The sequence below is a fragment of the Maylandia zebra genome, linkage group LG18 (genome assembly GCF_041146795.1).
Source record: "Maylandia zebra isolate NMK-2024a linkage group LG18, Mzebra_GT3a, whole genome shotgun sequence".
NCBI classification, from domain to species: Eukaryota; Metazoa; Chordata; class Actinopteri; order Cichliformes; family Cichlidae; genus Maylandia; species Maylandia zebra.
The window spans coordinates 9543190-9555686 of NC_135184.1; the positions used below are offsets into that span (position 1 = coordinate 9543190).

The window sequence follows — 12497 nt, forward strand, 5'->3', positions numbered from 1 at the left end:
TTCTGCAGCATGCCTGCTTCAACTTATTGTGCATTCAGAGAGCTAAAAAACTGTATAACCTTTTTCCAATCCCCCACACTCACACTGATGCTTTAACTATGGTTTTCAACTTCATGTTTTTCTACTTTAGTTCCCTCTTCCCTTTGAAAATATGCTGAAAATGCTTCTGACTACACCAGGAAACCCTGGGTTACTTACTGAAGTGATAACCATGTAAATGGAATTCATGACATCTGAATTAAGTGAAGCCAGATAAGGAACATCTCTGTAGTGTCAATACAAAAGATCCATGTCGAGCCAAACAAAACACAAAAGCAAATTCAATATTTTATTGCAATTTATTCCTTTACAGTTTAACTGAATAGTATAAAAACTGACAGTAACATACAGACAGACAAGGCCAAACTAATTCACTGATGAGAAAAACAAAACACACTGAAGCTAAAAACGTTTTTGTTTTTGTTTTTTAAACAGAAATTTTCGCCCTCACATTAAGACATGTCCGTCGAGCTGTCGTCTCTGAGAACATCACCAGTCCACACTCGTGCCTTCTCTTGAAGACAAGTAACGACGCTGTAAAAAAAACAAAAAAAACAAACCCAAACCTACAACTAGTTCCTGTAAATAGGGGGTACCGGATGACGGGCAAGATACGCAAACAAAAATCTCCTTTAGGGACATTATGACAGAGTGTGTGCACCATGCTTATGTGTGTGTTTATGTGCGTGTGTGTACGTTTTGTTTTTTTTCCTATATCTACAATATTAGAGTTAAAATAGGAGTCCGATGTCCTTCCGGAAGCTGCGACTACACCGCATGCGGGGCTGTCATCTGTGCCTACGAGTCTTCGTCTCCATTCACGCTGTCACCATCATCATCTGCTTCCACGTGCTCGCCTTCCTCCTCTTCTTCTTCCTCCTCATCCCTCTCTTGACTTTTCACCTGCAGACAATTTAATAAGTGATGAAAAAAGAAATCGTATTCGGATATTTCAAAAAACTCATTTAAATAAACTTTTGTATGTGGCACTAGGTGACAGTTGCTTCATAAATTACTATTTTTGTTATAACTTGTAGTGAGAAAAAGAAGAAAAATCTTATTGATCGGGATCATTTTAGAAATGTTGAAAACTTCTGGCTGAAACGGAAACAGTAGGCACAATACAATAAATGATTGACATTTTCTTAATATTTCTTTTTAAGAGCAGTATATATTGTAGCAGTCGCTAATATTGAGAGAGTCTGAAGGCTCAGTCATCCAGGTCATCGTAGTCTAAGGAGCTTGGAAAGAAAAGTGACTGGACTTAAGTTGCTTGAAGACATTTTGCCTCTCATCTGAGAAGCGTCTTCAGTTCTAGGGTTGAATGGTGGATCTGGGACACTCCACTATTTGACCCTAGAACTGAAGACGCTTCTCGGATGAGAGGCAAAATGTCTTCAAGCAACTTAAGTCCAGTCACTTTTCTTTCCAAGCTCCTTAGAATATTAAGAGAGATTTAAAACTTGGTACTTGGTTTTTCTAAGCTTCCATTTGAGAGATACTTAGGCATGATGGCACATGGAACCATTAACTCGGAGGGCGAAGGGGACAGACTTGAGTTGGATCAAGTGAGCACTCACTGTAGCTTAGCGGACTTAAATCACATGAATTCCAGTTTTAAGGTAATGAGGAATGAATGAATAAAACCCGATGCCATAAAATTTCTCAGAAAATGACTTCACATGTCAGCAGTTTGAGAAAATCTGAGACATGAAGTTCTTTCTTCTTACAAATAAAATTTGCTGTCGGCTCTGATGGAGGCAGACGCATCTCTTCCTGCTTGGCTTCTTATGCCCTTGTGTAATCTTGTCTAACTTTATCCCAGAGAGTCTCTCAGTCTTGTTCTCTAAAACCTAAAGAATATGGATTTGATCCACTGGCCCCTGAACGCAAGCCTGGGTTAAGGAGAGCCCATATGTCCTGGAGGGACCTGCTGGATACACGCTGGATGGGTGCTAGAAGTGGCGCGTCGTGTGCCTGGGATTCCCGGGACTGTCAATCGAGGACATAGAAGATTTCTACCTATTCAGAACCATAACAACAGGGTTCTTGCCGATCGGAGCTGGCTTATCGAAGACTGAAGAAAGCGGTTAGAGCCGTTCAAAACCCCACAAGGCTGGCTGCTATGATCGAAGCGATGGGGCGGGCTGTGAGTACTCAGACTGTTGTTATTGAACGCCACATGGATAAGATCTTGGAGAAGCTTAGCGGGAAATTGACAGACCTGGTGACCAGTGAAGGACATTTAGACTGGCTGTAGCATTGGAGGCAGCTCGTTCGCACTAAACCAAAATTTCTCTCATTTGGCTCCCCATGTCGCTAAAAGGCCCATCAGGCCGGCTGGCTGAAAACAACAAAATCTTCTCCCTGATAATCAGACTGTTGTGGGTCTCTGCGCACATATCCTTCCAAGGCCACCTGCATAGGCTGCGGACTGCTGACTTTCGCTTAACTGGTTGAAAGGACACCGGATACACACACGCATGTACACTGACACAGATACGCACTCAGCCACCCTCACCCATCCCAAACGTGTCTGATGCTTGATACCACACGATGCACATGGCAGGTCTGTCCAGTGCTGGATTTGAAATTTGAATTTGAATAAAAATTCCCCCTAAAAAAACCCATATTCATTTATTCCTTTCCCTCTGAATACCATTTGCAAACCTCACCTCCTCTTCCTCCAGCAGGTCTCCCTCCTCTTCCTCGTCGTCCTCTTCTTCATCAGAGTCATTCATATCCTGGTTGTCCCTCTCCCTCTTCAAACTGTCATCCTTCTTGTTGCTTGGGTGTGGAGGTGAAGTCACCTCTCCTGGCTCTGGTTTCATACTCTTACCTTCTGCCAAACACAAAGGTACATTCATGACCCGTTATCTGTTCTATTAAATGAACTTAAAGGCTACTCTGGGAAAAAATATAATAAAAGCTAGAAATCTTTAGAGGCTGTTATAGTTCATTTTCAACAAAAGCAGGCCATTAAGGCTGTATTACAGCTGTGAGAAAAGAATGTGTGAGATCATTCTGTACTGTAGGTTTTCATTTACAGGCCATCTGGTTAAACACGGAGGCATTTATTGCTGAGTTTTACCTCACTCAGCACTCCCCATTAAAACATGCCGTGTCCCTCCTACCTGACTTCTTGCTATGGTCCCTCTCCATACGCTCCAGGCTCTCCAGGAGGTCATCCACTTTGCTTTTGATCTGCGTCAACTCTCTCTTGATTGTCTGTAGCTCATCCACTTTCACTGTGGAATGGGGGTGGGGAGTTAGAAAGCCTTATTCTACAACGAGGGTACATTTTGACAGTTGCCCCCCGTATCAAAGGACGTGTATAAAGTTACTGAAAGATTATTATTTGGCCCAATGTTTAAAGTAATTAGGAAAATGTACAACACAGTGGGTTTGGTTTGTATTGCCAGCAATAAGTCTGATAAGCCAGATGCTAATTAAATGTATTTAGACCTTTGTAAGTGGCCGATATTGCTGCCGGTACTTATGGTTGTGCTGGTGCATCATGTGTTAGTTATTGTGTGGCCATACAGTCACTGCCCAGTCTGTAGGCCTGACTGAATAACCCTCTGTAAATCTTTACAAAAGCAGATTTATGCAGGATGTTGATGATGATAACAGCACCAACAACAACAGTTTGGTATTCAGTGAAACTGATCGAATTTAGGATAATATACTGTTGTGCTGAAGTTCCAGACAGCTGCATGGACCAGGTAGCCGACTCACTTGTTCTGGATGAGGAAGTCCTTTGACTGCTCTTGGATGAAGAGGAAAAGCTGCTTTTGGTCCGCCGGCTGCTTCCTCCACTAAGGCTGACCCGCGGGCGTTTCGACGGGATCACAGCCCGTGACAATGGGGGAGGAGGAGCAGGGACACGGGACGGGTACGAGTACATTCTGTTATCAAACAAGAGGTTTTACATTTTTTTTAAAAATGAATAAACATACTCTGTGCTGAATGTGAGAACAGAGCAGTGGTAGAAGTGAAGCATTACTGCTTTTTCTAATCAAATAACATTCATACCCATTTTTGAGTGACATCTTCAAGCATGAACTGCTGAACAAACAACAAAGCATGAACAAACAACAAAGATTGGCACTGTGCGTGAGTGTAAAGCACTCATCCATCGTCAGGGATCTACTCACCTGTCATAATAATCTCTCTGAAAATCATAATCGAGGTCAAAGGAGCTGCTGCTGCTGCTGTGGAAGAACAAAAGAACAGAAAGCTTGTGTTGAAAAATATGAAGACTTGCTGGTATCACTGCATTCTTTCTTTTCTCTAACTACATCAAGTTTTTCCTTTAGTGCCAAATCAAAAGTCACTTATGCCCTCATCAAGAACAGTGATGGGGGCATTTCTGGCTTTCTGTTCAGGTTTGCAGCTGATACTTACCTGTACATGTCTCCAGCGGAGCGTTTGGTGCTTTTTGATCTGTGCGGTTTGGGTTCTCCAGCCAGGTTGATGTCTGCCAGACAGTTACATTATACATTAATGCACAAACCCATTGAGAGGACAAATAACTTGAAACCAATGCTTTAGAAGTTTTTAACAATGCCACGAGTCTCTCTTCAGAAAATAGCAGGTTTGATGAAGGTTAAATTTTTTTTTACTAGAGGTTTGCTGTGAATACACTTTTATTAAATATTATATAAACATTAAATATATTTATAAATATTTTTGTACTGTAGTCAACAATAGTGCTGCTGGCACTACATACTTCCCTGCTTTCTCTTTTACAAATAATAATGGCACACATTTGTGAGTGAGAAGTTTGGTGTTTCTTTTGACAAGTCAAAATGAGTCAAAATTAACACAAAATGGATTTTATGTTACATTTTCCCTCAAATGTACTTCAGGCTTGCTCGTGCCTACGGCTGTTACCACTGAAAACATTTTAAAAGGAGATTAAATGAAGAAATACAATTAGAAACATCAAAGTACTTTACTTGTCTAGTTCCTTCATTTCTTTTCAGAGCAGTGAGACAACGTGTAAAGCAATTACACTCTTGCATCCCTTGAGTATTGTAATCTATCACTATCAGACTTCATTGTTACTGTCACTGAGTGAGTCTTACGAGTCATCTCAGTTTCATTCTCACAGCCAAGGGACCCTCATTAACCTGTATTTCAGCTCATCTTCTCAGGTAGTGAGAAAATGAATTCACATCCACATTTAAGCAGAAATGTTTGAAAATCATTTGTTTAAAATAAGCAAATTATACCTAAGCATTCACACTTGTTCACACGAAACAACAAATTGATTACGCAGTGTTGTGGAGCAGCAGAATGACTGGATGCATACCGACGACTAGTCTGAAAGCAAATTGTGATCCAGCTCTCACGCACCAAAGTCTGCACTGCGTGTAGACTTTTTCACTTCTCAGTGAGAAACCTCTTACACCCAGCAGTTAAACTTTTAAACTGGGAAATGTGTGTATATTTTATGGCGGCAGATGGACATATTAAGATTCCTGCCTAACAACATAAGTTTTCTGAGTAAAAACAAATGAGACTAAATCTTAGCTCCTCCCAGGGTCTAACCAGGAAGCCTAACAAGCAAAAGATCCCTGCTTTGATCTCAGGAGACACAAATGTCTTTGAGGTTGCGTCAAGAAGGGTGGGGGAAAAACTTATCACTTATCAGCCCCAGCAAACAAACAGTGACTGTTTAAAGTGGTAACAAACTAAGAAGGTTCAAACAATGAGCTCAGAAGTTCAGTTTATTTTAGTTAAATAAGACTATAATAAAGAGAAAAATCCTTTTAAATGAAAATTCAGAGACTGAGCCCTCACCAAGCACTTGTCCAACAATCATTCTCCCATCCTCCCCGCCGACAGCGGCTCGGGCATTCCTCTCATTGGCGTATTGCACAAAGGCATAGCCCTTGTGGACAGAGCAGCCTACGATCTTGCCGTATTTAGAGAAGATGGCCTCGACATCTGCCTTGGTGACCAGCAGCGTGTTGAGGTTGCCAATAAAGACCCGCGAATTGAGGGAGCGTGGGTCGGTCTTGTTGGTGACGTTGCTGGCGCTCATCAGGCTGGAGGAGGTGGGCGAACGACTGTCAGGAAGACACACAGACACATATGCAGCCGATTTAGTAGCAGGATGAGAAATATCTGACCCTTTGAATGGATCTTGCTTTTGCCGAGTCACAAAGCAAAGTGTCAAGGACTCATCAGGATTTCCTGAGAAATTTAGTTTGGTTACCTGCATTTTTCTAAAAAATTTTTCTTATTCTACAAATTTGAAACTGATTAGATTCCGACCAGCTTCCATGTACTTAATATTTAAAAGCTGCATCATTTCCTCTTCATCTAAAAGAAATCCAAACTGATGGAAACAAAGTCAAGCACTAAGACCACGAACCACGTGATTCTTCAACTGTGATTTCCTGGATATAAAACAAATTGTCCTCTTAAGGGCTTTTAGGCATAGCCAAAGACAAATCTTGATCAAAATATCTGGGTTTAATTTATTAACAAACAACATTGTTATCTAATGGCTAGAAAACCCTGTTTTCTGTCAAGTAAGCCAAAATCCACTCTTTGCCTTTAAAGTAAGCAGTATGCCTCCTGCTTAGGTGCCGACTAAAGGCTCATTCTAACTGAGAAGCCTGTTATTTATCACCTAAAATAAATTATAAAGTAAAAAGTTCACAATGGACTAAATCTAACTGTAGCAGACATTTAAATCATTTTCAAAGGAGCATTTGTTTTAGTACTTTTACGTAGTTCTGTCGTATAATTTTCATATAAAAGTTTAAAAGCAAATTGTAAAACATGCAAACAAACATCTGACAACAACAACTGCAAATCTGCATAATCAAATTTAAAAGGACTTTGCTTATCGTTTATCTTGTATGGTTTAATGCAAAATATTTTCACAATAACATTTACATTTAGCAACTAAACTTCCTCTTCACAAAGCTTACAGTCAACACCTCCAACCACACACCCATGACAGAAAGCTAGACCAGTGGGAAGTAGTGACATTTGTTTCATACCAGAAATCTCTAATTCTAATGCCTGAAGTGCTTGGGGCTCTGGGTTGAGTAATAAAACATAATAATCACAAAGACAACAACAACAAAATGACAACTTTGTTCCTTCTTCCTTCTGAATTTTATGGTATGCCTGTCAGTGCTTTCATAATACATTAAATAAGGGGTGTGCGTTTCTTCAGAAAAGTAAAACAAATATTTAACTAAAATGCACGATTTTGAATAAAAGAAACTAGAAAAAAAATAACTATCACTCGCCATTAATATAATTCATTTACCTGTTAATGGAGCCCCAGCTATGCCAGACTCATTTCAATGAACTAATAACCTGCAGTACAGGTGTAGAGCTTTAGCTGTAGATATAAATACAGCTTCTTGTAGCACTATAATGCTGCCCAATCCTCACTGAATATATGTAATCAACATTTTAAGTAAACTATATAAGCAAGTGTGTGAAGCCCATTGCCCAGTGTGTGTAAAGTCTGGAGAGGGGCAGTAAACATAAAAACAGTTACGTGGCATTAACATTAACCCCCTGGCTGACAGAAGAGGGGGTTTTCATTCATCATCACTCACTCCATTGCGTCTGTGTGCAGGGCTGTCGTCTGCCTGATGTTTGAGACTGTGGGCTGGGTTCAGTTTGGGCTGGTGTCTCGACCTTCACCTTCGCCCCTGGCGACTTATACTGAGGTGACAGAAAACACACCTCGGTCAAGCTGAGCAGGGTTATCTTGTACGAAGCCTTACCTGTTTGGAGTGTGTGCAAGAGTCAGTGATGAGTTAGACAGCTAGCCAGTATGAGACTACAAGTAGAGCCTAATGCATGTATACCTACTGCAATGTCTAAGGCTGGGTGAAGTGTGAGAATACAGAACAGAACCAGACACAAATTGATACCTGGGACTGCAATCAATCGACAGAAAGTGCACTGGCTTAGCCCGCATATGCTTTGCTAGTGTGTGAAGAAATATGGGTGTAGTAGCTTAGACATTTGTTTGCATTTCTAGATGCAGCCGAGATGCCAACAAGTTTAGCAAAGCTGGATGAATTTCAAAACACTGTGCTACGTTTGCTTTTATTTTCATTTCCTAGACAAACCACAAATTAATGCTGATTACTGACACATAAAGTTCACAATGACTTAGATGGAACCGCTTGTAAAAACTAGAAGAGCAGGGTATTTACATATCAGTGAAATATTAAAATTTGGAATTTATCTAAGCTAAGGTTATTAGTCCAAATATGGGCAGATCCATTTATTAGTACTCACGGGGGTGCGTATGTGAAGGGACACAATACAAAGGTCAGCCAAAAATATATAGTATATAATCTGTTAAACACAAGTAGTGTTATAATAAAAACTCTGGAACTGGGAATTACATCAGCAGCAGGGGGAAATTAAAGGGAAAATTATATTTAGAGAAGCTTTAAGGGTAACCAGAGATTTCATTATTATTACTAATAATCACCAAATTCAGAGATTATGAAATCAAGAGTGTAAATGTGCTTTTGCCATAACAAACAGTACTGTGGAAAAGTCTCGAGCCACCCCTGATGTCTTTATATTTTGCCTCCAAGAAGTCTTGACCAATAGTTCCCCAGGATCTCTGAAGGTCTTTCAGAGTTGTTCCCTGGACACTGGCAGCTTTTACACTCATTTCCAGAGGATTTTTTGTATGTTTGTTTGTGTCTTTATGAAACCACTTAACCCAGGCTTATAAATCAAAAGCATAGGAAAGGAACCTAACTCAAGTAACAGAAAACTTAGCAAATCTATGGAAAATGTAAAGCATAATGTAGTTCATTTTGCACCAATCAGGTGATTCCCAAAGAACTATTAAGTGAAAACCTGACCTATCTCCGTATGGTGTGTAGTGCTACAGCAAATGAACAGTATCTGAAAATCATATCCTTAAATTAGATATATATATATATATAAAGAGAATCCAGCAAAAACTTGAAACTGGATCTCAGAGGTTATCCATGTAGTGCTCACTGAAACCTTATCAAAAATGGTCTGTGTAAGAAGAGAGAAGCTATGTTTAAGGATGGGAAATGTCTGAGGTTTGCCAAATTACACAAAATCTGGACTGAAAACCAGGGGCAACAGGTCTTCTGAAGTAATTAATCAAAATCTCAAATTTTTGGTTTAAATCTAACCACAAAGGAGGTACAACAGTGCATGCATACAGCCATTTATAAAAACACTGCAGAGGCTCTGGGAATGTCTTAAAGAAGCCCGGAGAACTATTCCTGAAAGCTCCTTAAAAGAAATTCCAAGAAAACTTTCATGAGCGAACTCAGGCCATGTTAAAAGGTAAGGGTGGTCATACCAAACAACTGAAATTTACAAAACGTTTTTGTATTTGTTTTTTTATTTATACACATCATATTTTAATTTATATATTTACACATTTCAATAAATTATTGGCACGAAATAAAGAAATGAGTGGCGGTTTGAGACTTGTGCGCAGTATTGTATAATAGTGATGTTTAAATTTATTTTCCATAAGCTTTGTGTTTTCTCATAAAAAGGGTAAATGGAGTGAATGTGAGGGCGTGGATTGCTTTTGATACACATATACACAACCATAATACTGGTTCAGATGAAATGTTTAATTAATCAAATGTGTATTAGTAACGTTATGTAAAAACTTAAGCCAATGGCACTCCAAACCGTTCAAACTCAAGAAGAAAAATAAAAATCACTCTTCATCATGGGAGGGGGAGGGGGAAAAACACGAGGAAAAAAAAAACTACTCCATAGGGGGCAGAAAAAAAACCCAAAGCCGAAGCAAAAAAAGCAAAGTCTAGGGATAATCAAAAATTACCTAAACCATCCACAACACACCCGCTTGGACCCCGACAGCGCCTTCAGCAGGCCTCAGAGTGAAACACAGGCCCTGACTGGCCTCCGGGATCAAAGCCGGCTAGCATGGCTAACGTTAGCCAACCAACAATTAAAAAGCATGAAAAAAAAGTATACAGCCATCAGACCAGTTCCTCTTTGTCTTGCAAAAACCAAAACCTGCAAAATTCTGACAAATCTGAAGTCGATAACGTGTAATCAATCATCAGGATGCTGCTGCTGCCGCGGTTATTAACATGCTAATGTTAGCTGGCCAGCTGGCTGAAAAGCGTGCCAAAAACCAGCAAGTCCCGTAAAAGAAAAGTCTTCACAATAAACACTACAAAAAATACAGCTACACAAACTTGCAAAAATGTGGACGAGACTGTTGCTAAGAGGCATCCAAAGCGTCGTGTTTTCTAAAAACCACAACCAGCGTTTGTGCTCTTTTTTTTGGAGGGGATGAGCATCTCCGAGGCCGCTAAGCCAGCTACCTCGCTAGCCAGCACATTACGTCCTGTCCAAAAAGCATCGTAGAAAAAAATCCAAAAAGAAAAGAAAAAGGAAGGAAAAATGAAAAATGTCTGGGAACAAAATACTCACCACGACCTTTACGAACAAAATGTCTTGCTTTCGGTAAAACCTGTCAATTTGTTACTTAGGTTGTCCTTTTGGAGCAGACCCGGTTCAGCCCCCTTAGCTAGCTTTCTTCTAGCCGCCGAGCTAACGCATAGAGGCGGTGGTGGCGCGGTCATTGACGGAGACGCTTGTTTTTTGTTGCGGTGCAATTCGAGGAGGCCGGAATCGGTAACTGGTACATCATTTGAAGCACCCCGCCACTCTCACTCCAACTAAACATATAAAACATACTCACCCTCTTTCTTGGAGAAATCACTACGCACTCTTTTCAGAATAAAATCTCCAAAAACTAGGACTCTTTAAATACGTTTATTTTTCTTTAGTTCTTCCTTTAACAAAACAAACGAAACCCTTTTTGACCCAAAAGAGTAAATTTTTTAAATTCAAAATAACAAAGAAATTTTCTAGTTTTTTTCCTCTAGTTAAAAAATGAATTATTTAAAACGTTTATTTTTATTATGTTAATTTCTCTTTTCACCTTTTTAAAGATTATGTGATAAATTAAATGTATATTTGATAACTTATGGTTAATATATATTTGATAAATACATATTAAACAAGATATTTATGTTAGAACAGTGTTTAGTAACTTTTGCTTATCTTGCTGTGAAAACACATTCAGTGGTTTTTATTTTTAAACATTGGCTAACAATTAGACCAGTATGAATCATCTTTGTAACTGTGATTAACTCTGACTTAATAAAGTTCTTTTCTAATTCAACAGCCTCTCGCATTTGTCTAACGGGCCGTTTACTTACATTTATCTAATAGCAATAGGCCTCTGGTTTATTACCACAGCCGGCCAGGAGATGACAGTGTTGTTATTTATAAAAAGATGAATGTGAGTTTAACAAGTATTTGGCACAGATTAAGAGATTTACCTGTTTAGAGGGTGAACATTTTTTTAATCAGATGAAGGCTCTGCTACCAAGAAGAAAGAATGTACCACAAAGAAGCTCTGCGTACATTTAGATAATTACAGATAAGCTTAGAAAAACACCACAACTGATTATAATTATTGGGATGTTTCAAGAACCGGACAAGCAGGTTGCAACTCTTTAGTTATAAAGTGTAGTACATCTGCTCCTATGTACTTTTTACTCCTTTCAACCCAGCACATTAAAGTGTAGACATTAAAAACAAAATGTGCTAATTAATAGAGCTTAATAGAAGGTACACAACTAATAAAGTGATGTTAGTTGAAAAGAAAAGGTTTAGGAGATTAGTGAAAAGGCTCTTTTGAACTGACTAATAGGGACTTATTTTTTTAATTAAAAGAAAACACACCCAAATGGAAACGTGGAAGATTAGTTATATTGACCTGACCACTCTTCTTATTTACATATACAAGAGTGAGTGGAGAAAAGCGACAGCTGTGTAGACACGAGGCCTGAAACAAAGAAAGTCAGGTTATACACCAGGTGTGGGCAACTCCAGGCCCCGAGTGCCGGTGTCCCGCAGGATTTAGATCTCACCCTGGGTCAACCCACCTGAATCACATAAGCAGTTCATTACCAGCCTCTAGAGAACGTCAGGACATGTTGAGGGGGGCATTTAGCAGTTTAAATCAGCTGGGTTGGTTCAAGGGCACATCTAAAACCTGCAGGACACCAGCCTTCGAGGTCTGAAGTTGCCCACCGTTGTTATACACAGACACAGAAAGCTCACTGAGGACACCTAGTGTACAGGTGCTGTGCAACAATTTTTTTCAACGTCTTAACCCTTGTATGGTGTTCGGGTCTGTGAGACCCGTGTTCAGTTTTTTTCAAAAGAAAAATTAAACAATTAATTATTTTTTCACGTGTAAATGTGTTGTGTCTTTCCACTCACTCCACTTGATTATAACTGATTTATTTATAACATTTTATATAAAAGAAAAACGAGAAGCACATTAATTCATAAATGTGATCTAACAAAGGTAAAGGGAAAAAATTAACCATGTTTGCTGTTCA

The 12497-nt window shown here is 39.4% G+C and overlaps 1 protein-coding gene across 8 annotated transcripts; it reads right to left on the bottom strand.

The window, feature by feature from the left end:
* Positions 1-315: 315 nt before the first annotated feature.
* LOC101471686 (heterogeneous nuclear ribonucleoprotein C) lies at positions 316-10799 on the bottom strand. Of its 8 annotated transcripts, none has more exons than XM_076876456.1 (10): positions 10781-10799; positions 7635-7743; positions 5848-6116; positions 4447-4519; positions 4197-4253; positions 4075-4107; positions 3778-3947; positions 3174-3287; positions 2715-2881; positions 316-942 (listed from the first exon to the last, which is right to left on the bottom strand). In XM_076876456.1, the coding sequence occupies exons 2-10, from the start codon at positions 7637-7639 to the stop codon at positions 838-840; spliced, it is 993 nt and encodes a 330-aa protein (XP_076732571.1). In that variant the 5' UTR covers positions 7640-7743; positions 10781-10799; the 3' UTR covers positions 316-837. The 8 variants fall into 8 exon arrangements, with proteins under 8 accessions (XP_076732571.1, XP_076732573.1, XP_076732572.1 ...); XM_076876458.1 differs by lacking the exon at positions 10781-10799 and adding an exon at positions 10510-10732 and having other exon boundaries at positions 2715-2878; XM_076876457.1 differs by lacking the exon at positions 10781-10799 and adding an exon at positions 10510-10730 and having other exon boundaries at positions 4075-4104.
* Positions 10800-12497: the final 1698 nt, after the last annotated feature.

Excerpts from the sequence above, each read along its gene's own strand:
- LOC101471686 (XM_076876456.1), bottom strand. Across the intron at positions 4,520-5,847 it reads GATTGTTGGACAAGTGCTTG|ACATCAACCTGGCTGGAGAA; the intron begins GTGAGGGCTCAG and ends ACTGTCTGGCAG. Across the intron at positions 4,254-4,446 it reads TCCGCTGGAGACATGTACAG|CAGCAGCAGCAGCTCCTTTG; the intron begins GTAAGTATCAGC and ends GTTCTTCCACAG.